General features: G+C 44.4%; 1 protein-coding gene across 1 annotated transcript in view; it reads left to right on the forward strand.

Moving 5' to 3' along the window:
- Positions 1–25,019, forward strand: part of prkar2aa (protein kinase, cAMP-dependent, regulatory, type II, alpha A) — a 323,658-nt gene that overhangs the window by 281,186 nt on the left and 17,453 nt on the right. Inside the window, exons 12-13 of the mRNA XM_078209955.1 lie at positions 16,039–16,192; positions 24,598–24,699. Coding sequence (XP_078066081.1) covers positions 16,039–16,192; positions 24,598–24,699 — 256 coding nt within the window. The remainder of the gene's footprint in view (positions 1–16,038; positions 16,193–24,597; positions 24,700–25,019) is intronic.

The following is a 25,019-nucleotide window of genomic DNA, read 5'->3' on the forward strand; positions in this document are numbered from 1 at the left end:
ACCCTTCGTGGACCGCCCCCGTGAACCACCCCGGTAGCACCCCCCCAATTGACCATCCTGGGACGCAGGCCCCGCCAACAGCCACCCCCTCCCCCTCGGAAGAGACGTCACATCTCTCTCTCTTCTTCTCCCCCCCCCCCTCCCTCCCTCCCGCCCTCTCAGGGAAGAGGCATCAAAGGCAGTGCTGTCAGCGCTGCCTTTGACTTTCGCGCTCGGGCGCGCTGAGTGCTGGCGGCTTCAAATTGCGTGTGCGCAGTTCGGTGCTCCGACAGATGCAAATGCGCTAGGCCCCGTCCACTGGACCCATGCCGAAAAAAGGCGTATGGGGGTGCTGGAGCGCAGCTGCGGGTCTGATTTACGACCGCACCTGGCACTTAGAGCCGATTTGGTAAAATCGGCCTCTGTTCTAGGCTGCAGTTTGGAATCCTCCTGTGATTTATGATTTTACAATCTAAATGGCTTTTATAGACATCTGCTTTAAATTTTGTATGGTTTCCTATATTGGGTATGTTGGGATCTTACACTTGGATTGTTGCTCTTTAAGTCTGTTTTATTGGTGAGCTATCAACAGAATTCACGATCACTATTTAAACATTGGATTGGAAATGCACATTGCAGGTAGTAAAGGTCCTCTCCTCTGTCTGCTGGCCTGGACCAGCAAGGGATCTCAAATTTCAGGTCAGCATTAAACTGTCCATTTAGCCCAACATCGCTGGGGATGTAGGAAACCCAGCAACCCGTAAAATTTTGGGGGTTGGGGGGGCTATCACTGCCCCACAATTTATAGTCTCAAACTGGAGTAACCAGGGGACCGAAATAATAAGACCACCCCATTGAACATGCTGGAATATATGATGTTTTGTATGCATTTTCCCTGTAAACGTTGACAAGCTGAGACCAGCCATAAGCTGGCAAACTAGTTCATATTGCAAAAAAGCATGTCTAAAAGTATTATATTTAAAGTTGAAATTTATTTTATTGAAATTCTGTATTTTTATTGTTGTACTTTGGAACATCAAAAATAATAAATGGTGAAAATGTGGTTCTTGATATAGGCTTCAGTTCACTTTACAGGTCAGCTCTTAGAATCACAGAATTTTACAGCACAGGAGGCCATTCAGCCCATCATGTCTACACCGGCTCCTAAAAGACCTACCAAGCTAGTCCCATTCTCCACCCCTATCTCCGTATCCCTCTAATTACTTTCAAATATGTCTTCAGCTCTCTCTTGAAACTTCCTTTGGAATCTGCCTCCACCACTCTCCCAGGCAGCACATTCCAAATCACAACAACTCTGAGTAAAGGAAGTTTCTCCTCATCTCATTCCTAGCTCTCTTGCTGACCATCTTGAAATTGTGAACCCCTAGTCACTGACATACTAACTAGTGGAAACAGAATGTCCTCTTTACCCTGTCAAAATTGTTGATAATTTTGAACACTTCAATAAGGTCACCTCTTAATCCTCTGCTCCAAGGAGAATAAATCCAATTTTTCTAGTCTTTCCTTGTATCTAAAATTCCTCATTTCTGATATCATTCTAATAAATCTCCTTTGCACTCTTTCTAGGGCTTTAACATCCTTCCTGAAATACGGTGCCCAGAACTGGATGTGGTCCAGTTCAAATGTGGTTTGACCAATGATTTGTAGAGGTGTGGCATCACTTTCTTACTTTTATACGCCTCTATTCATAGACCCAAGGATCCTATAAGTCTTATCAACTGTTTCAACTTGCCTGGCCATCTTCAAAAATTAAGCACTTGAATCTCGAGGTCCCTCTGCTGCTGTACTCCCCTCAAAGTTGTCTCCTTATGTTTCTGCTACCAAAATGCATTACCTCACATTTTCATCGCGTTGAAATTGAGCTGCCAGGTGTCTGCCCGTCTGGCCAGCTTGTCAGTGTCCCTCTGAAGTGGCTCAGCATCATCCTCATGATATTTTCCCCAGCTTAGTATCTTCTGCAAACTTAGAGATTTTGCTGTCAGTATCCATCTCCTAAATCGCTTGTATAAACCAGAAAAAGGCACGGGTGCCAACATTGATCTGTGGGGAGCACTACTTTCAACTTTTCTCCAGTTTGTGAAATGCCCATCTATACTCTGTTTCCTATCTCTTAACCAACTTTTAATCCATGCTGGCAAGGACCCATCAATCCCAATTATTTCTAATTTGCTAACCAACCTGCCATGTGGCACCACATCAAATGTTTCCTGAAGGTCTGGATATATGACATCCATGGCACTACCCTCATCCACTACCTATATCACCTCGTCAAAGAACTCAAATTTGTCAGACATGACCTGCCCTTGACAAAGCCATGTTGTCTGTCTAGTATTGAATTATTTTTCTGTGTATATTTATCTTATCCTGTATTATGGCCTCCATCAGTCTTCCCACTATTGGTGTCAAGCTGACAGGCCTGTAATTTCCTGGGTTATCCTTTGCCCCTTAAACAACAGCATCACATTTGTGTTCAATCCTCTTGTTGAAGTGCCTGCCACTAATTTTAGGAGAAAGGTATGTTTTTTTTTTGTCTTCCAAGTGTTTCAAATTCAAAGCTGCCTGTGGCCAGGATTCTCCTGGCCCATTGTGCTACTCGAGGTTCGCGGTCACAAGTCTCCCAGGCAATTTTTTATTTTTAGTGCAACCAGCTCTGCACTGGAAACTGGGGGTCGGGGTAGGGGGGGTCATGTCACATGGCTCCCATCTCTCCATTTTGGCTTTGACAAAGTAGGTATGTGTTCCTGAGATTATTAATGTTCCAACCATTAACAACTTGAAAGGAGGTTGCAGGGTTCTTTGATTGGAGGATAGCTAATGTGATCCCGTTATTTAAGAAGGGTAGGAAGGATAACCCAGGAAATTATAGGCCGGTGAGCTTGACATCCGTGGTAGGGAAGTTGTTGGAGAGGATTCTTAGAGATAGGATGTATGTGCATTTAGAAAGGAATAAACTCATTAACGATAGTCAGCATGGTTTTGTGAGAGGGAGGTCATGCCTCACTAACCTGGTGGAGTTTTTTGAAGAAGTGACCAAAATGGTTGACGAGGGAAGGGCCGTGGATGTCGTCTATATGGACTTTAGTAAAGCGTTTGACAAAGTCCCTCATGGTAGGTTGGTGCAAAAGGTTGGATCTCATGGGATAAAGGGGGAGGTGGCTAGATGGGTGGAGAACTGGCTTGGTCACAGAAGACAGAGGGTGGTAGTGGAAGGGTCTTTTTCCGGCTGGATGCTTGTGACTAGTGGTGTTTGGCAGGGCTCTGTATTGGGACCTCTGCTGTTTGTGATTTATATAAACGATCTGGAAGAAGGTGTAACTGGGGTGATCAGTAAGTTTGCGGACGACACAAAAATGGCTGGACTTGCAGAGAGTGAGGAGCATTGTCAGAGGCTACAGAAGGATATAGATAGGCTGGAAATTTGAGCAAAGAAATGGCAGATGGAGTTCAATCCAGATAAATGCGAAGTGATGCATTTTGGTAGAACTTACGTAGGGGGGAGCTATACGATAAATGGCAGAACCATAAAGGGTGTAGATACGCAGAGGGACCTGGGTGTGCAAGTCCACAGATCCTTGAAGGTGACGTCACAGGTGGAGAAGGTAGTGAATAAGGCATATGGCATGCTTGCCTTTATAGGACGGGGATAGAGTATAAAAGTTGGGGTCTGATGTTGCAGTTGTATAGAACGTTGGTTCGGCCGCATTTGGAATACTGCGCCCAGTTCTGGTCGCCACGCTACCAGAAGGACGTGGAGGCTTTAGAGAGAGTGCAGAGGAGGTTTACCAGGATGTTACCTGGTATAGAAGGGCTTGGTTATGAGGAGAGATTGGGTAAACTGGGGTTGTTCTCCCTGGAAAGACGGAGGATGAGGGGTGACCTAATAGAGGTGTATAAAATTATGAAAGGCATAGATAGGGTGAATGGTGGGAAGCTTTTTCCCAGGTCGGTGGTGATGTTCACAAGGGGTCATAGGTTCAAGGTGAGGGGGGGGAGGTTTAACACGGATATCAGAAGGACATATTTTACACAGAGGGTGGTGGGGGCCTGGAATGCGCTGCCGGGCAAGGTGGTGGAGGCGGACACACTGGGAACGTTTAAGACTTATCTAGATAGCCACATGAACGGAGTGGGAATGGAGGGATACAAAAGAATGGTCTAGTTTGGACCAGGGAGCGGCGTGGGCTTGGAGGGCCGAAGGGCCTGTTCCTGTGCTGTATTGTTCTTTGTTTGTCCTAATAGACTAGGAGACTCGGGTGGCCAGGCCTGGCTTATGAAATGCATGATTCCTTTTGAATGTGGTCTCTGCAGCCACGTTTTATTATAGTGTATCTTCAGAGACAACAAAGGTGCCAACCTCTCTGTCAGCTTCTCTGATACTAATAAAGTTCCTTTTTGTTCAGGCAGACATAACTTCATCCTTTGTAGTATTTTTCCTGTTTAAAATTTTGGAAATTCGCCAAGCTATATTTTTTATGAAATATATACATGAGGTCTTAGCTGTGTTACCATAATTACTTGTAGGCCAAAGTCTTGAGAAATTATGTTAGATGTTAAAGTTTACATTCAAAATAGATTGAAAAAAATGAAAAAAAAGGAAGAAAAGATGGCAAATAATTAAACAAACTCATAAAATAAAAGTCTAAATTTGAGCAACAGGTTTAAAAAGAAATACATGTCCGTACAGAGGCGAAAGTTATAGTGAATCCGAAATTAACATTTCTCATGCCCAACACCCGAGAAAATTAAATCGTGGGGATCAGTATCTGCAGTAATTTTTTCTGCTCCTATTGGTGAATGAAGAAATTCAAGATTGAACTTAACAGAACAAGTCTACTGATACAAAGTGAAATAAGGTTTCTTTCGTAGTACATAGCTGATCCTGAATGACTTTATTTGAACTTGACTTGTTGGAGAATGTATACTCATTTTATATGATCCTTGTGAAGTAGAGCTTGGTTACATAAATCCTAAATTACAGAGTTGCAAAGTTATATTTAACCCTTGGCTACTGTTAATCCAGATGCTGTAAACCAGTTAACTTTTAAAGTTTTCAGCTCATGTCCTGTGAAATGTGGCGCTACATTACTGTGAGAAAAGCTGGTTCAAAGTTGTACATAAATTCTTACTTGAATGTTTGAAGTACTAAAATTAACAAATTAAGTTTAGACACTTTTGCCTGACTGTCCTTCCTCCTCCCAAGATCCTTAATTTTCCATCCAGCGACTACTACAAAAAAACTCCCAGGTGCAGATGTCCGGTAAAGATCTGGCATAGTTGTGCATGCCCTCTGTGCTATAAGCCAGTCAGAAAGTGTGGTAACTTGAGATGTGTTAATTGAAGGTAGTCAGTGGGTAGGAGACTAGCCCAGAAAAGAAGGGGGGAGAATTGTGTTGTAGGGAAAAATCCCTTACCAGCACAGAATAGAAGCCGAGTCGCAAATCAAGGTTCAAAGCGTGTCTTTATTGTACAATTTACTAGGATCCTAGGGAGACCCCCGTAGCCAGCTCAGAAACAGTGGCTTGGCCACGTTGATCTCAATTGGATTACATCAGCCCTGGATCTTTATAGGGCTCCAAATTTGAGCGGGAACATTTGATTATGCATCTTTTTACAATATGTATAAAGTGGTCTGTCAGGTCGGGAAGTTCTCTGGGAGGCTTGTCAATTTGCATTTGTATGGTGTGTGTTCGTGTTAATGGGATTACTTGGTCCTGCCCCGGTGTCTAAATGCGTTTCCCATTATCATCTCTATGTGTCCCCTTATTTGAATTTGATCCTATTGTCCCGTGTCTGTGTTTCCTGCTTGTGAGATTGAGTGTTAATGTTATCCTGTCTTGTTGGATGTCTGGAGTACTTCATTCTAACCTTTTATTCTTATATCTTGGTTTATCAGATTTTTATGTCTGCCTTGGCCGAATTAGTAATGTTTCAGTGATAGCTTGGTTTTGATAACCCACTCTATGGCTCGTTTCATAGGGGTCTTGATCGTCCTTGACCAGTTTAAAATGCAGCTACAGGCTGTTGCTAGGCAGATTAGGGATCTCCCGCAGTTTCTGAAATTCGTGAGTCTCTCAGCTGTACAGGGGGGGGACCCGATCGAATATCCATCCGGGGGTGCCCCTCTGCATTGTTGGCCCGTTATGAGTGGTGCCAATTAGTCCAATATGTAAATATGTTTGACGATGTAAAATATGGTTTTCTGTAAGATTTTCTCCTTCAGTCCCTCCTCTCGTCCAGGGGGTGCCATTCATGGCTGACCCCCCATGGACGACCTTCAGAGGAACAGTGATTTGTACAGCTGTTGTCCTTGTCGTTGCTCCTCTTCTTCTGTATCGTTGTTAAGTTCTTGCATCTGGATACTGGCAGTGGGTAGCATTCTTGATGTAATATTTGCACATATCACTTTAATACAGGTTAGGCCAAGGCAGACTGTGAACAGGATGGCTACTACTAGGATTAATCCCTTCATAATATATGCTCCCCAAACGGTGTTAAACAGCCATCCTAACCACCCATCAGTCCCTGTTAACCCCTGTTTAAAGTTATCCAATTGCTTTTGTATCCCGGACATGGCTGCTGTTATGTTTAGTGTCTCGTCGTGTACGTATGTGATGCATTTGTCCTTGATGATGGTGCATACCCCCCCTTGTCTGGCTAGCTGATAGTCCACCGCATATCTTGTTTGTTGTGTGTATAGTCTGAGTTCTGCGAGTTCTTGGTCAATTGCGCCTAATGCTTGTAGGGTGTTGTTTCCTAAAATGGTCAGTCCACATATGAAGAAGTTCCTATTACTGGCACTGATCACCCCTGCGGCGCCTCCCAGGGATAGTGTCCCCAGAAATCCATATCCTAAAGAAGACCCTAGTGTGACAGGGGCCTGCCAGTCGGAGCAAAATTCTGCGCTGATGGCCCTGGTCACTATGCGTTTCTGGACATGCCCCTCACTTGGGCATGGAACCGTGAGAGGTCTGATTGTCCCTACGGAAAAGAACCTTGGAGGCCTGTCTGTGGCCGTCATGTATACATTTTTAAATAAAAACACGTACCCGTCTTTAACCCGATAACATGCATTACCCCGGGGTCGTTTGACCGCATGGCCCCATCTTGTGGGACCTTCCCTCCCCCTGGACTGTCCACTTGATTGTACTTCTTGGTGAGAATCAAATGGATATGTCCCTGAGGCTGAGCTTACGTGGGTGCCGTTGCACTTGCCACACATAAGCTGCCTACCCGCGGTGACTGCAATGCATTTCTGTTGCTTGCAGTCACAGGTGAAGTGTCCTTCCCGGACCCGGCACTCCTGGAGAGCACAATGTGCCTCAGCGCACGAATCATTTTTAGGGACAAAGGCATGCACGCACCCCCATCCCTCTCCCTTAAAACATTGTGGGTAGTTCCCATGTGTCTCCTCCGGTTGGGGTCCCGTCCCCCTTAGAATTCCCGGCTCAGTGAGCTCTACACACCTTCCTTGTATCCCTTGCTTAAAGTACCCAATATGTTCTTTGCAGGGTGCCCCCGATGTGTCAATGGTAAATAACTCTTGTGGGAGCCACCCTGGTGTTGCGATGAATAGGGAGTTTACTGATCGCGCTGAGGGGTAACAAGCGGTCCTATTCCCATAGATCTGGATGTGTGTTCTCAGGAATAGGTTTCCTTCCATGATTGGTGGTTCTGCTCCCCTAACCCTCGTATGCTGGAGTGTATTTACAATGGTCAGGGTTATTATCAGATATGTCCCTGTTCCCATATCGCTCTCTTTTTTTTTCAACAGTATTTTACAATTACAGTATATACAAAAAATAAACAGGCAATCAAATTAAAGGTAGTTGGTTCCGACGTCTTGATAGTGGATCTGGTCCTGGTTCCTGTGGAAGTTGAATGAGCAAAACGGTATTTTTTAGTTTATTTGTCCTCATATAGTTTTAATTGGGTCCAGTGTTTCCAGACCCCCTGTCCTCTTATATCTATACAGGCACAGGTATCTCCGCTAATAATGACCTCGTAAGGTCCGTGCCATCTTGGGGCAAATCCTGGTTTTGCAGGAAGCACCTTTGTTAATACCCGGCTCCCGGCTTTTGGGACTTCTGGTAGTATTTCTGAGTCCCCCTCTGCGTCGACCTGTGCCTGATTAGAAATTACGGACCGGCGCATCCCCTTCAATTGGGTGCTAAGGTCTCGGATGTATTGTCGGATCCTATCTTTTATCGGACCCACATCTGTCCAGCCTGTAATAATGTTTTCGGGCAAGTGCATTGCTCGCCCGGTCATCAGCTCGTATGGAGTCAAGCCGGTAGTTCGATTTGTGGTCGCCCTAAGCCTCATCAGGACTGCAGGTAGGACTTCTGTCCAATTTCTACCTGAGGATTGCATTGCCTTTGCCATTGTTGTTTTTAGAGTCCGATTCATCCTCTCCACCATCCCGGAACTTTGTGGGTGATAGGGGATGTGAAATTTTTGTTTTATTCCTAATAGTTGGCAAATGTTCTTCAGAACCTTTCCTGTGAAGTGTGTTCCCTGGTCCGAGTCAGCTTGAATTGGCATCCCCCACCGGGGAATGACTTCTGCTGCCAATATCTTGGCTACTGTTAGGGCTGTACAATTGGTTGTGGGGAATGCCTCCACCCACCTGGTGAATTGGTCTACTATTACCAGGCAGTATGTTTTCCCGTGAGAGGGGGGCAGTGGTCCGATGAAGTCCATTTGTATCTGTTCCCAGGGTCCCTTTGGTCTGGGTTGGTGTCCCATCTTTACCTTTATGGGCTTCCCGGGGTTGTGCTGGGCACATATAGTGCATCTGCGGCAGTATGTGGCCACATCTCGTCCCAATCCTTTCCACCACCACTCTCTCCCCAGGCTCTGTATCATTGCATCCCTGCCTGTATGGGGAAGCCCGTGGTGTAGTTCCAGTAATGTGTTCTGGATACATCCTGGTGCCAATACTCGGTTATCTTTTCTCCAAACCCCGTCAGTCCCTTTAACTGCGCCCAGCTCCTCCCACCTGTCTCGTTCTTGCTGTGTAATGTCCCCATGTAATTTCTGTATGTCAATCTCTTCCTGTTCTATCGTTATTGCTGCAAGGGGCATGCTTTTAATGTCACTGTTTTCTAGTGCTTGCCGTGCCGCTGCGTCTGCGGCTTGATTCCCTTTGAAGTGAATCCACCCCGGGGTGTCCCTCCCAGGTTCCCGCTGGTGGGCTTTTATTTTAATTACTGCGGCCTTTGTCGGTTGTTCACTAGCTGCTAGTAGTGCTCTTATCTGCTGTTGGTGTTTAATGGGGGTACCTCCTGTTGTGATGAATCCCCTTCTCCCCCATGCTGGCATGTAATCGTGGATCACACCAAATGCGTATTGGCTGTCTGTATACACATTGACTGTTTTTCCTGCTGCTAATCTTAGGGCTTGGGTGAGGGCAACTAATTCTGCTACCTGAGCGGACTGACCCCCGTCGATCCTTCCTGATTCTAGGGTTTCCAGGTTCTGGTCCACTACTGCCCACCCTGTCCTTGGGGATCCGGATACATATTTGCGGGACCCATCCACATAGACGGTCTTATCTGCTGTTGGAAGGGGTTCATCTCTAATCTTTCCTTCCTCGTCATTTTTGTCAGTTTCTCCACAGCTGTGTGCCTCCCCAATATCTAAAATCCCTTCCGCGGGATTTTCTCCCGTGTCCCTTACGATCGTGACTGACTTGTTAGGCGGTAGGAGTGTGGCCTCCCACCTTGCCCTCCTTATATTGGAGACTGTTTTAAGTTTGCCCGTGTTTAGCATCTCTACCAATGTATGTTTTGTGTGTAGTACAATATCTCCTGTCATGACAATGGGCTCACTTATCCCTACAGCCCATGCTGCACAGTCTAGGGCGGCTATGCACCTGGGCATCCCGGTGACTACTGGTCCCTCAGCCGTTGAATAATACCCTACGGGTCTCTTTCTATCTCCATGAGTCTGTGCCACTACGGCAGAATAGAAGCCGTCCCGGTTGTCGCAGAAGATGTGAAACTTTTTGCTTCCATCGGGCAATCCCAATCCAGGGGCTGAAACTAACCTTGCTTTCAGTTCTGCGTATGCTGTCTCTTGCTCTTGTCCCCACTCTATCCTTTCCAGGGCTGGCTTTCCTCCCTTTACTAATCTCTGAATTGGTTCCGCGATCCGTGCAAAGTCAGGGATAAAACTCCTGCTATAATTGAATAGTCCTAAAACTTTCCGGACCCCTCTTATTGTGACTGGTCGTGGCATTTCTTTAATCGCGGTTTTGCGATCTGCGGGCATGTTTTTAACTCCCTGGGAAATTAGGTGTCCTAAGTACAGGACCTGGGGTTTCGCAATTTGTGCCTTATGTGGGCTTATTTTCAGCCCGGCTTTTGCCAATTCTTTTAGTACTGCATACAGGGCTGCCTTGTGCCCTTGTTCTGTTTTGGACGCTATTAAGACATCGTCCACATATTGGAGAACTGTATTGTCCTCATGCAATTTCACCCTACTTAGGATGTCGCTCATCGTTCTGTGGAATATGGCAGGACTGTTATGAAATCCTTGTGGGAGACGGGTCCATGTGTACTGTTTTTCTCCCACAGTGAAAGCAAATTTGTCTTGGGATTCTGGGTCTAGTGGAAGGGACCAGAATCCATTTGCGATATCTAGTACCGTGAAAATTTTGTGGTCTTGTGCCAATCCGTTTAAAATAGTCGAGGGGTTTGCCACAATGGGGTGTAATTTAGGTGTTACCTTGTTCAAACCTGTGTAATCGATGGTGAGCCGGTAGCTCCCGTCAGGTTTGATGACTGGCCATGTGGGGGAATTGGTGGTACTGGTGGTTTCCCTGAGGATTCCTTTTTCTATTAAACCTTTGACTATTTCTACCACTGCCCCTTTCGCTTCCTTTTTGATAGGGTATTGTCTGTGGGGCTTGTGCTCTGGTCCTGGGACTTTTATCGGTTCTGTGTCGGTTAGTCCGGTATCTAATTTCGTCCTAGCCCAGGCTTCTGGAATAGAAGCACAGATGGCTCCGAACCCTTCTCGTTCCTGGTCCCAATCTCGGGCCACGACAGTGGCTACCCCAACCGTCCCCAGGTGGTTGGCTAGTGTCCCTTGCCTGGTCTTTCTACCGTCAGGTTGTGGCCAAATTAGTTTTCCTTTCCCACAATCTATCAGTACCTGGTATTCCCTCATTAGGTCATTTCCCATGATTGTGCCCTCATTATTTTGACAAACGTAAAATTGCATTGGAATGTACTTGTGGTTGATTTCTACTAGTGTGGTTTCACTAAGATAGGCGGGTATTCTCTCCCCTCCTACCCCGGTTATGTGTATTCTTTTGTTGGTCAGTGGCAGGGGTAGGTTTGTAACTGATATGGCTGCTCCCGTATCTACTAACATGTGGCACTCCCTACCCCCTACCACGGCATCTACGTATATTCTCTCCCCCTCTTTCCTGTTTTGGATGGGAGCTACGGGTTGTGAGATTTTTGACCAATGTTGGCCGATAAGTGGAGTGGACGGACACCGGCTTTTGTCGGGATTCACAGTCTTCTGTGGGCGTGGCTACACTAACCCTCTCTCTTCTGCCATCTCCCTGGCTTAAGGTTTCTCCTAGTCACCCTGGTGGATTCCGGGAGTGTGGTGCCCCCGGGGTTGTTCCATAGTTGTCCTGGGGTCTCCCATGCTTCCCCCAACATGTTGCCTCAGTGTGCCCTGGTTTATGGCAGTGGTCACAGCGAGGCCCGCCATTCTCAGGTTTCCCTTTGACTGGTGCTCCCCTGCAGAATCTAGCCGTATGCCCTGGCTGGCCACATGTGTAGCAGCTGAACCCGGTTCTCCCCCTATCTCCGTTATGGGGGGTTACAACTCTCTCTCGTCTGGGCTTGGTTTGGGCAGCCTTCTCTTCTCTTATCCCGCTAGCCCACTCGACTAGCTCGTCATAGTCTTGGGATGCTATCACCCCCATCTTAAGGATCTCTTGGTGTGCCTCTGAGAGCCCGTCCTTAAATGCCTGAACAAAAGCCCTGTCCCTCCTATCCGCGTCGTCTCGTCCTGAACATTCCATATATACCCCGAATAATCTCTCTCCAAATTCCGATGCACTTTCCCCCCGTCCTTGTTTAGTGTTTGTGATCCTGCTCCAATTAGTGGGGGAATTCCCTAAGACCCGTTGGACTTCGGTCTTGAATAATGTAAAGGGTGCCTGCTGGTCATCTATCTCAGCCGTTGTAGGAACGGCATGTGTCCATCTTCCTCCATTATAGTCCTGTGCTGCTTGAGCCGCTGGCCCTCCTGCTACCAACCTCCATTTATCCGCTGGACAGGCTGCCCTGACCAGCTGGTGTATGTCCCTTAAATGTAACTGGTGTCCTACCCAGAGCGAATCTAATTCGCCCCAAAATTCTAGGTTTGCGCTTCTGGGTTTTAACTTCCCCAGGGATGCCATAATCTGCTGCCTTTCCCCTGGCGTAAAAGGCTTATAGGTTGCCTTTGGTTGTGCTAACGTCCCTCCTCTCGTGACTGGCGCTAGATTATAATTGTCTATGTTTTCTTTTGATGCTGGAGTGGCTGTATGTTTCTGCACTGACTCGTATGGGCGCCGAGGGTCCGTTTCCTCTGATCTCTGCGTTATCTCCGCAGTGTTGTTTCTGTATTCTAACTCCCTCACTCTCTCCTGTAATACTTTAATTTGTTCTGTCTCTTTGTGTCTCTCCTCCATGGAGGCATTTACTTCCTCAATTAGTCCAGCTAACTGGGTCACTAATATTACTCCCATTACTTTTGTTTTGTCCCGTTTAACTCCGTCTACCCACTTTCTTTGATCTTCTAAAGTTTGTGATGCGTTCCACCCGTTCCGTTTCATCTTTGCAACAATCGCTTCTCTGGCTAACAGATACTTTAAAATGAGAGCTACTGCAGTTTCTCCCTTAACAACGTGGTCTGCCATTTTTCTGTCTAGCAGTCCTGCAACCCCCGTATGCTGGCTGCTACAGTAAAAGTGCCTCAACTCCTGTCACTGATACTGCCCCAGCACCGTCTGTATTGCTGTAGAGCCTCGTAGTGAGGTTCCAGTGGGTCTCTTTCCCCTGGGCTCCCCCAACTATTCCTGACACCTCACGCTTGGACTATTTTGTGTTGTCTTATTGGGATGTGTGCTGGTTGTTTAGTGGGTTTGTCCGCCCCTGTTCCCAGCCCCTCTAAGTACAACGCCTCCCGCTCGGCCACCACCCCCACTAGCAGGGTTGATCCGTTACCCCCCAAAACCGGGTATCCTGCTATGGGCTGTGGTGTTCTCTACAGACGAACAAGGTTATCAAACTCCGCCCGGGTCCCTAATGGATCCTCCGTCGTCGTGTCTCTTGGTCAGGATGGATCGGGTCCACTTTTCCTCAACACTTACACACCTGTACTCTGTTATCAAAGCCCCTGTTATAGTTAGTAACTGTATCGACTCTGAGGTTGTTCGTCCCTTCAGAGTCAGTGTTGTTACCCGATTTACACTGTCCGTGCCTTGCACCCTGAGTGCCTGTCTCTCTTAGCGCCCGCTTCAAAACCCAACCTTAGCGTGGGAGATTTCTCCTCTTAACGTCCAGTTTAGGGTAGGGCACCTTGAGTCAAGCACTCCCTTGTCCTATTGCCTTGGCACAGACAGCGGTTTCATTTACAATCCTGGGTTAGTTACACCAATTAGTTCTGCATGCGGTACTTATCTTTATATTAGTCTTAATTCTTTGTTATCAAATAGCCCAAAACCTGTTATCTCTACCTTTGGTCTTTTACTCCTATTAAAGTTAACAGTTACTTACCTTCTTCCACGCGGTTGTTCTGACCTGTACCTCTTTAGTGCGGACTTCTGTTTCAATTTAAAACTTAGGCAAGATTATACAGTTCTACAAGACAACAATACTCAAAACAGACAAACCCTAACCCTTAAAGGTACCTCACTTTGAACGGAGACCTGTACTCGCCTCTGACTGTTCTGGATTTGTATCAGATTCGTTTAATTTGATCCCGACTTTCAAACTGTGGTTATCAGTCAGAAGTCAGATATCAAATCCTGCTGTGACTACGCCATTTTGTTGTAGGGAAAAATCCCTTACCAGCACAGAATAGAAGCCGAGTCGCAAATCAAGGTTCAAAGCGTGTCTTTATTGTACAATTTACTAGGATCCTAGGGAGACCCCCGTAGCCAGCTCAGAAACAGTGGCTTGGCCACGTTGATCTCAATTGGATTACATCAGCCCTGGATCTTTATAGGGCTCCAAATTTGAGCGGGAACATTTGATTATGCATCTTTTTACAATATGTATAAAGTGGTCTGTCAGGTCGGGAAGTTCTCTGGGAGGCTTGTCAATTTGCATTTGTATGGTGTGTGTTCGTGTTAATGGGATTACTTGGTCCTGCCCCGGTGTCTAAATGCGTTTCCCATTATCATCTCTATGTGTCCCCTTATTTGAATTTGATCCTATTGTCCCGTGTCTGTGTTTCCTGCTTGTGAGATTGAGTGTTAATGTTATCCTGTCTTGTTGGATGTCTGGAGTACTTCATTCTAACCTTTTATTCTTATATCTTGGTTTATCAGATTTTTATGTCTGCCTTGGCCGAATTAGTAATGTTTCAGTGATAGCTTGGTTTTGATAACCCACTCTATGGCTCGTTTCATAGGGGTCTTGATCGTCCTTGACCAGTTTAAAATGCAGCTACAGGCTGTTGCTAGGCAGATTAGGGATCTCCCGCAGTTTCTGAAATTCGTGAGTCTCTCAGCTGTACAGGGGGGGGACCCGATCGAATATCCATCCGGGGGTGCCCCTCTGCATTGTTGGCCCGTTATGAGTGGTGCCAATTAGTCCAATATGTAAATATGTTTGACGATGTAAAATATGGTTTTCTGTAAGATTTTCTCCTTCAATTGCAAGAACTTATCCAGTATAAATACTAGTTGTGCATATCTAATCAATTTTGTTGAATTGTAAGGTGCAATTTCATACCCACTGATGACATTATTATGTACCTTTCTTCTGGAGAGCTTTTCATTGTGTGTTCACTTTCAAACTTGCTTCCTTCCTCAACTTGAGTAGTTCAAGTAGTTATGATTTGATGTTATAAATCTAGCATAGGTTAAAAATAATTTCTCTCATTACTGACTCTCAAACAACATTTAATCCAAACAGACATGTTGAACAGCAGAGATAAGGCTAATATTTTGTCAGCCAGTTCTGCTTTAAGATTCATTTCATATTAGCGCGTAGCTGTTCAGTCATAATGCTGTGAAATGAAGTGGTTTCACTTTTTTATATTTTCTTTGCCCTGCTGATTGCTGTTTTGCCTTTTCCTCCTTCAACAGTTTTACCTGGGTTATGACACCATGGCTATTCACCAATACCCCGTTCAAATCGCCAAATTAAAGTTTTTAAGTTTATTTATTAGTGTCACAAGTAGACTTGCATTAACACTGCAATGAAGTTACTGTGAAAATCCCCTGGTCGCCACACTCCGGCACCTGTTCGGATACACTGAGGGAGAATTTAGTGCGGCCAATGCACTCGAGCAGCATTTTCAAGCTGTGGGAGGAAACCGGAGCATCCTGAGGAAACCCACGCAGACACGGGGAGAATGTGCAGACTCTGCATAGGCAGTGACCCAAGTCAGGAATCGAACCTTGGTGCCTGGCACTGTGAAGCAGCAGTGCTAACCTCTGCCACCCGTTGTATGTACATACATTGGATCGGTCCCTCCCTAAAAGGGCACGCACAGAGTATCCTCCTGCCAACGCCACCTGAAATTTGCTGCAAAATTCTCTGCAAAATGAATTTTGAATTTGAGGCATTGCTGGCCTGTGTGGCTTTGATCCACGTTGGACATTGAATGTATAACTGAGCCATTGGAAGAGCTCCCTCCATAATTTATTCGATGATTGATCCAATACCTGCAAGAAATTAGCTGATGTTGCACTATTATAGCAAGACTCCTCTCAAAAGTTTTGAATATTGGAGCATGATTTAACTTTATTTCATTTGCCAAATTCTCAATTTGTTCCTCTCCAATCTCTCCTGACAGGGGTACATATGATATTTATGTAAATAAAGATGGGAAACCTCTACTCGTTGGTAAATATGACAATCACGGCAGCTTCGGTGAGCTGGCACTGATGTATAACACTCCAAGAGCTGCTACAATTGTTGCTACCACAGAAGGAGCCCTTTGGGGGCTGGTAAGTAACACTGTGTTATGATCAAGGATTCAATAAGTGGCCCTTGTTTGAAGTGAAGGATATACATCTCTGGATATGTATTTGCAGCATATAAATATTTATGAAGATTTGGCTCGTTCGTTTTTTAGTGAAACCGCAATGAGTTTCTAATATTCTGAAATTGTGCTTCTATTAACTTTCTTGAAAAAAATTATTTGAAAAACCTTGTTCCTGAAGTAAATATACAGGTACATCTTCCATTGCATTACTCTCTCAGCTCAAGGATGAGGCTGTGTGTATTATGATCGACTTTGACCGATCAGTCAGGAATAGAACATCAGCAACAGGGATGGGTCAGGGTCATCAGAGATTCTGAAAGGTGTAGGAGCTTGTCTTAAAACGTGAGACCCAAGGGAATACGGAGTATCAAGACGGTGACAGTAAAATTAAACAAAAAGGAAAACTAAAACTGCAAATGAAAAAGTATGGAATTAAAAATACAAAATGCTGAAAGCAGGGCAGTTAATCCTAAGCATCATAATCGTGTGCTTTTGTTCACAGATGTTGATTGGCTGACTTGTTTATTTTCTATCATTTATTTATTTCTTTTCTGGTGGTGATGGGATTGTCAAGGAATGAGCTGTTGGGCCAGGTGCTAAAGCAGTGCTTGACTTGCCTGTAGGTGTTTCAGAGATGGATTAGCTATTTGGTTATATAGTTTTGGGCTGTCTATTAAATAGATTTTGAAGTGGGGAGCTATCATGGCAGCTGAAAGTGAACATTTTGATTTCCTCATCTCTGGCTCTGTTGTTGTTTTGTAATATAATTGGAACTAGTCATTAGAGAAAAATCTGGAACAACCTTTTGGTATCGATCAAATAATAAACTCTCAGGAACCCCAGGCGTGTGTCCAGACACGCACATGAGTCAAACAAAAATGATTTATGAGGGTATAATGAAATGGCTCTGGTACTGTTGGTGTGTCCTATGATTTTATTGCTTATCAGATGAATGATTTAGAGGGAAATTGTGTGTATCCAGGCTTAAAATATTTGCCACTCTGCGCAACTAAATGTCAGTCAAGTATAAGTATGTTTCCCATTCTACCAGCCCACACAGTGTCATGTGTTTTGTCTGTATACTTGTGTAGCGCTACAAAAATTCTGTTTAGTAACTAACCAATCTGCTAGTACTTTCAATGCTCATTATCTGGCTTTTTTTGACCAGGTAACCATTTTGGGGTGTAACTCACAAATTGCCTTCAAGTTTAGTTATGACCCGGTGCCAGGCAAGAGTAGTTTGAAATCCCATGGTGAAAGTAGCCTCGCACCATCTCGGGTCAGTTATTGGCACCATCCTCCTCTTCAAGTCTTTCCAATGTCATCCAGCTGATTTTAACTGCACCCTCCTGATGTCATTCTTGTCTATCTAAGTGTATCAACAGAATCATAGAGTCATAGATCTGGAATGTTTTCTCTTCCTGCTGCTGCATCATTACGTTCGGAGTCCCCCATGAAACTATCCTTTACCCACTCCTTTTCTCATTTACATGTTACCGCTCAGCCACATCATCCAAAAACACAGCGTCAGTTTTCACAAGTATGCTGACAATACCCAACTTTCCCTCTTGTGACTCCTCCACTTTCTCTAAGTTATCAGATGGATTTTCCGCTATTAGACAGAAATTTTCTCTGATTCAATATTGGAGGATTGAAGCCATTGGCTTTGGTCTCCACCAAAAACTCTGTTCCCTAGTCACTGCCTCCATTCGTCTTTGCAGTGACTGTCTGAGGCTGAAGCAGACTGCTTGAAACCTAGATGTCAGATTTAACCATGAGGTAAGATTCCAAATACATATCTGTGTCATCACCAAGAGTGCCCATTTCCACCTCCATAACATTGCACAAAACTGCACTGGTACTCTCGCAGCTCACCTGTTGCTAAACCCTAATTTATGTCTGAATGTAACTGAATGTTTACAGTGATGTCTGGGTGTGGATGAAGCAATTGGATCCCTGTGAAACAACGTCTAGTTTTCAATATTCTCATCCTGGTTTTCAAAACACTCGTTGCCTTTCCACTTCTTATCTCTGTAATCTCCTCTAGCCAGATATCTGCATTCAATCCCTAAACCTTTCTGATTCGTCTCCTCCTTCTGTAACATGCTTCTTCAAACCTACCTCTTCGACAAAACATTCGGTTCATCTGCCCAATATCCTTTGATTTGATTTATTATTGTCACCTGTATTAACATACAGTGAAAAGTATTGTTTCTTGTGTGCTATACAGACAAAACATATCGTTCATAGAGAAGAACACGCAAGAGTGCAGAATGTAGTGTTACAGTCATAGCTAGGGTGTAGAGAAAGATCAACTTAATGCAAGATAAGTCCATTCAAAAGCCTGACAGCAGCAGGGAAGAAGCTGTTCTTGAGTCGGTTGGTACGTGACCTCAGACTTTTGTACCTTTTTCCCGATGGTCAGAGGTGGAAGAGAGAATGTCCGGGTTGCGTGGCTTAATTATGCTGGCTGCTTTGCCGAGGCAGCGGGAAGTGTAGACAGAGTCAATGGATGGGAGGCTGGTTTGCGTGATGGATTGGGCTACATTCACAACCTTTTGTAGTTTCTTGTGGTCTCATACCAAGCTGTGATACAACCAGAAAGAATGCTTTTTATGGTGCATCTGTAAAAGTTGGTGAGAGTCGTAGCTGACATGCCAAATTTCCTTAGTCTTCTGAGAAAGAAGACTGTCTCCTGTATAGGCCGAATAACAGAATTGTTTTAGCATAGAACGGGGCCAGTAGGCACATCGTGTCTACATTGAGTCTCCACAACTCGCATTCCATTTAGTGCCTTCTCCTGCCTTCTCCCTGTAACCTTTCAGAATGTTTCTTTTCAATAATCATCTAATGCTCTCTTGTATGCCTCGATTGAACCTCCCTCCACTACGCAAAGGCTGCACATTCTAGTCCCCAACCATTTGCTGTGTAAAAATTTTTTTTTTTGTATTACTTTTGCTTCTTTTGCAAATCACTTTAAATCTGTGCTCTCTCATTTTCGATCCTTTCACGAGTGGGAAAGGCTTGACTCCAGGCCCCCCATCATTTTGAATACTTCCGTCAAATCTCCTCTCGGCCTTCTTTTCTCCAAGGAAAGGAGTTCTGACTTCTCCAATCTATCTTAGTAACTGAAGTTTCTCAGCCCTGGAGTCATTCTCATAAACATCTTCTGCACTCTTTCCAATGCCTTCGCATCTTTCCGAAAATGTGGTGCCCAGACAATATACAGTTCTCTAGCTTAGGTCTATCTTGTGTCCTATGCTAACTCAGTATTGCATTTTGCTTTATAATGCTCATGTGAAGTGCTTTGCGACATTTAGTTATGCTAAAGGAACTATATAAATACCGATTGTTGTTTGATAGTAGGCTACCAATTTTTTTGAAAAATTATTCAAAGGATGTGGACTTTGTTGGCTAGGCCAGCATTCATTGCCAATCTGAAAGGTGGTGGTGGCCAGCATTCATTGTCATTGAAAGGTGGTGGTGAGCCGTTTTCCTTGAACCGTTGAAGTACATGTGGTGTAGGTATTCCCAAAGTGTTGTTAGGGAGGGTGTACTGGATTTTGATCCAACGACAGTGAAGAAAAGGTGATATATTTTCAAGTCAGGATGGTGAGTGGTTTGGAGGGAAATCTCCAGGTGGTGGTGTTCCCATGGATCTGCTGCCCTTGTCCTTTTAGATGGTAATGGTAGTGGAATTGAAAGATACTATCTATAGAGCCATGGTGAGTTCCTGCTGTGTGCATCTTGCAGACGTACACACTGCTGCTACTGTTGTGTTGGTGATGGAGGGAGTGAATGGCATTCTTTCCACAAACAATCAAGTGGGCTACTTTGTCTTGGATGATATCAAGCTTCTTGAGTGTTGTTGAAGTTGCACTCATTCAGGCAAGTGGAGAGTATTCCATCACGTTCCTGACTTGTGCCTTGTAGATGATGGACAGACTTTGGGGAGTGAAGAGGTGAGTTACTCGCTGCAGTATTCCTAGCCTTTGACCTGCTCTTGCAGCCACAGTATTTATGGCTCATCCAGTTGAGTTTCTGTTCAATGGTAACCTCCAGGATGTTGATTGTGGAGGATTCAGTGATGGTAATGGCATGGAATGTCAAGGTATGGTAGTTAAGTTTATCTTGTTGGAGATGGTTGTTGCTTAGCTTGAATGGTGTAAATGTTCTTTGTCAGCCTGGAGTGGAACACCTTATGCTCACCTAATGCGAGAATCAAATGTAAAAGTTAGGGTTTAGGCTAATTTCATAAAATACCTTGGAGTTTCTGATCTGGTCCTTAACACCCTTGGGAATTAGAGAGTATGGAGATTTTTGTTGTCCTCCTTTGTACTGTCCATCCTGTGTTGCAGCTTCACCAGGTTGACCACCTCATTTTTTTATATGCTGGCAGATTTCCTTCATTAAAGGGCATTGGTAAATCAAATGGATTTTTATGAAAGTTGATCCCAGTTAGTGTTACTACTGGATGGGAAGATTCTTGAATGGAACCCTGGTTCAAAAGATTAACTTTTAACTTTTTTAAAAAAATCATGGCAGAACAGTCACAGAAATGCAAATTAGTTTTAACAAGAAAAAAATTTATTAAACAAGAAAAAAATTTATTAAACAAGAAAAAAATTTATTAAACAAGAAAAGTTTGATTATAATACAATACTCCTTTACCCCTCTTAGCTTCACAAATGTATACAGTTTTCAAAGGTAACACTCCATCCTGAAACCAAAGCTTGTTTGTAACAAACTTCCTACCTTAAAAGTGCCCTGGTTGCTGAGCAATGACTTTATGCTCCTGCCAGCTTGTTTACTTTCATGCTGTAACCCCCTCTAAGCACAATAACAGCACCGTTTGAACTGACTGAACCCCCACACATACAAACACCATTGTCTAGCATGGATCTAACTATAGGTTTACCCTTCCTTACACAGAAATGCTATATTAAACCCACTTAAAACAAATATAAATCCTTTAAAACTACCTCTATTTTCCTGATGAGTGGTCATCATTAGATTTTTTATTCCAGATTTTTTGTTTCTTATTCAAATTAGAGCCCCAATCGCTAGAGCATTGTCCTGCATCCCTGGATTACTTGTCCAGCAACAATACCACTGGACCACTGCCTGCCCATCTATAAATGACTTGGAGCATGCTTTGAACCTCCTGGATACTCGTACAGAAATGCACCAAGACTGGGCATATACATTTTTACGCTGTCAATAGTTTTCAATTCTTGCAACAGGGCACCACACGCAGAAATGCAGAGCTCCGTCTTTGACCCGAGAGCATAAATCAGATATTGTCAGCAATGTTTGATGGCTGCATTGTAACTGCCGCATCATAGAAATCCATTAATGATCTAGGTAGGACACTGCATTCAGTGCGGAATCTATGCAAACCTTTTACCTAGCATGGGCATGTTACTATGCTGTGAAGTACCAGTGCTGACTCAAGCCCCGACCACTACATAGAGCCGTAGAATATCTGTGCAGAAAGAGGCCATTTAGCCCATCGACTCTGCACCAACTCTCTGAAAGAGCATCGCACCCAGGCCCTCCGCTCTGCCCTATCTCCATAATCCTGTGCATTTACTGTGGCTAATCCACCTAACCTGCACTATTTTGGACTGTGGGAGGAAACCAGAGCACCCAAAGGAAATCAGAGCAGACATGGGAAGAATGTGCAGACTCTACACACAGACAGCTAAGGCTGGAATCAAACCCAGGTCCCTGGCACTGAGTGGCAGCTGTGTGCCATTGTGCTGCCCTTCGAACTCCTTTGTGTAGTAATTAAGCAAAAAGCTACAGATGCTGAAAGTCTGAAATAAGAACAAAACCTGCTGGAAATTCTGGTCTACCAGCATCTGTGGAGAGAAAAACAGTAAATGTTTCTGGTCAATGACCTCCTGACAAAATTCTTACACTATAACTCTGTTTCAATTGGCAGCATCCATTGAAAGAGAAACAGAGGTAGTGTAAGAATTCTGATGAAAGGCTGTCGGCCTGAAAGATTAACTCTGTTTCTCTCTCCACAAATGCATTTTTTGTTTGTGTCATTTAATACAATACAGTGCTTATTCTCCAATTCAGACTAGTTTGACAGCTTTGATGGAAACTGGAAATTCATTCCAACACTCCCATCTGCTGGGCATGCCGAAGTAGTGTACCAGCTTATTTTGATATCAAGAATTGACTAGAATCACTGGAAGGGCAGACACCCAGAAGCTTGCGATATATCCTTTGGAGTACAAATGCCTTTTTAGAAATCTTATAATTTATTTTAAGGCAAACATAAATGATTGTTTTCATGGTTGGGAATATTGACAGCAAAATTTAAGTCAAAAATGTTGTAACTGGATCAGTCTTTTCATCTGCTGTTTTTGCTTTCTTTGTATCTTGGATACTTTTTCACCCATGCTAAAAATCTAATTAGTTTGAGCTTGATCACTGTTACTTGAGACGAGCTTTAACTGTTTTTTATCATGAGAATTTATTTTATTGAGGTTTTGTCACCATTACTGAGAATTACTTTTTTTAATAACTGAGAGGCCATTACTTTTTTATGCTGCAGCACAGGCTCACGGGTGAATGATCACATCTGTTCCTACAGTGGTTGAATTTTTTTCCCCCTATAGGGGCTGTCTTTTTTGCAACAAGATTTTGCTGCATTCATTTTTGCCGTGAGTGCTTGTTCGTTTTTACTGTGACAGCTTGGTTACGTTTTACTGTACCTGACAGCTTGTCACTTTTTATTGTGACATTTTAGCACTTTAATTCTAAAATTATTCTACTTCCACTGAAAAATTCTCACTACGCATGTGTAAAATGCGTCCCTTGCACCTAGATAATCTTGCCCTGTATAATGAAAATAATCTCCTCAAACTCCCATTTCTTCATATGTGGGAATTCAAAACCAAGTATAGTCTCCAGGTGAAGTAACATTTGTGGGCTAAGGACAGTTAGGCCAAGATGTACAACCAGAACTTGGTCGCCATCTTAAAGTCATACATTCTGGCTTATTACACCTTTAGTATGAATTCCTTCGCCAGCTTTATAATGTGAACTGCATATTTAAGCTTGTCATGTAGGGGTGGCACGGTAGCACAGTGGTTAGCACTGCTGCTTCACAGCTCCAGGGTCCCGGGTTCGATTCCCGGCTCGGGTCACTGTCTGTGTGGAGTTTGCACATTCTCCTCGTGTCTGCGTGGGTTTCCTCCGGGTGCTCCGGTTTCCTCCCACAGTCCAAAGATGTGCGGATTAGGTTGATTGGCCAGGTTAAAAATTGTCCCTTAGAGTCCTGGGATGCGTAGGTTAGAGGGATTAGCGGGTAAAATATGTGGGGGTAGGGCCTGGGTGGGATTGTGGTCGGTGCAGACTCGATGGGCCGAATGGCCTCCTTCTGCACTGTAGGGTTTCTATGTTTCTATGTTGCGACAGCAGTATAGAATCGGCGTCATAATGATAGAATCCCTACATTCGGCGCATCGAGTCTGCACCGATGACAATCCCACCCAGGCTCTAACCCCACGCATTAACCCGCTAGTCCCCCGACACTAAGGGGCAATTTAGCGTGGCCAATCAACCTAACCCGCACATCTTTGGAGTGTGGGAGGAAACCGGAGCACCCGGAGGTACCCACGCAGATATGGAGAACGTGCAAACTTCACACAGTCACCCGAGGCTGGAATTGAACCTGGGTCCCTGGTGCTGTGAGGCAGCAGTGCTAACTACGCCACCCATAATGGCGTAGAAAGGGGCCATTTGACCTATCAGGTCCAAGTCAGCTTTCTGTAGAGCAATCCAAGCAGTACCATTCCTCCTCTGTTCTATCCCCATAACCCTATAAGTTTATTTTCCTCGCCTGCCCATTCAGTTTCCTTTTGAAAGAATTCAATGTTTCCACCATCGGCCTCATAAGCAGTAACAACCAAGAACAGGTTAAAAAAAAACATACTGAGCATTATAAGGAGGTGTAAGGAAAGTGATCAGATAGATAGATTTTAAAGCGTACCTTATAGAAGAAGAGGGGGGAATTCTGGAACTTGGGGCCCAGGCAACTGGGCGTCAATGGTGGAATAATTAAATTTGGAAATGAGCATAACCGGAATTGGAGGTGCACAGCAATTTGGAGGAGGAGATTACAGTGACTGGGGGGGCATGGGGTGGCAGCAAGGATATTTAGGGCTTTGAACAGGAAGAGGAGGCTTTAATGTGCTGCTGTCTCTGTGCTCTGCGAAGTAGAGACAGACAAAGGGAAAAGTGGTTGAGATGTCTGGCACTTGTAACTTGAAGTATTCCAGTATTTTAAAAATGTGATGTTTTCTCTCGGTTTTGATTTCTACCAGTTGATTTCCCTGTTCTTTGTAGGATCGTGGTACCTTTCGACGGATAATTGTGAAAAACAATGCAAAAAAGAGGAGGATGTTTGAAACATTCATTGAATCAGTACCACTGTTGAAGTCCCTCGAGGTACAGTCATTTCATTCGCTTTACAGAACTAAACTTTCCTCAAATCTTTTGTCCATGATCTGTCAGCAGCTTGATGGTAGAATGCAACATGAAGTCAAATCAGTTCTATCTCCAGTCAGATAAGGAAAATAGATTTTTTTGGGGTGGAGTGGCTGGTACAGGTGGTCAGAGTTTGGGGTTCACAGTCTTCCTACTTTTCTGAAAAAAAATTCCTACACTGCAAAAACCTTGGGTTTCTTGCTACTGTAACTGACTGTTCAAGAGATTGGCGTACTTGGCGTGGGGCCTTTTCGACCATCTGCATGTGACAAAGATTTGCA

This window comes from Mustelus asterias, chromosome 3 (genome assembly GCF_964213995.1).
Source record: "Mustelus asterias chromosome 3, sMusAst1.hap1.1, whole genome shotgun sequence".
Lineage (NCBI taxonomy): Eukaryota > Metazoa > Chordata > Chondrichthyes > Carcharhiniformes > Triakidae > Mustelus > Mustelus asterias.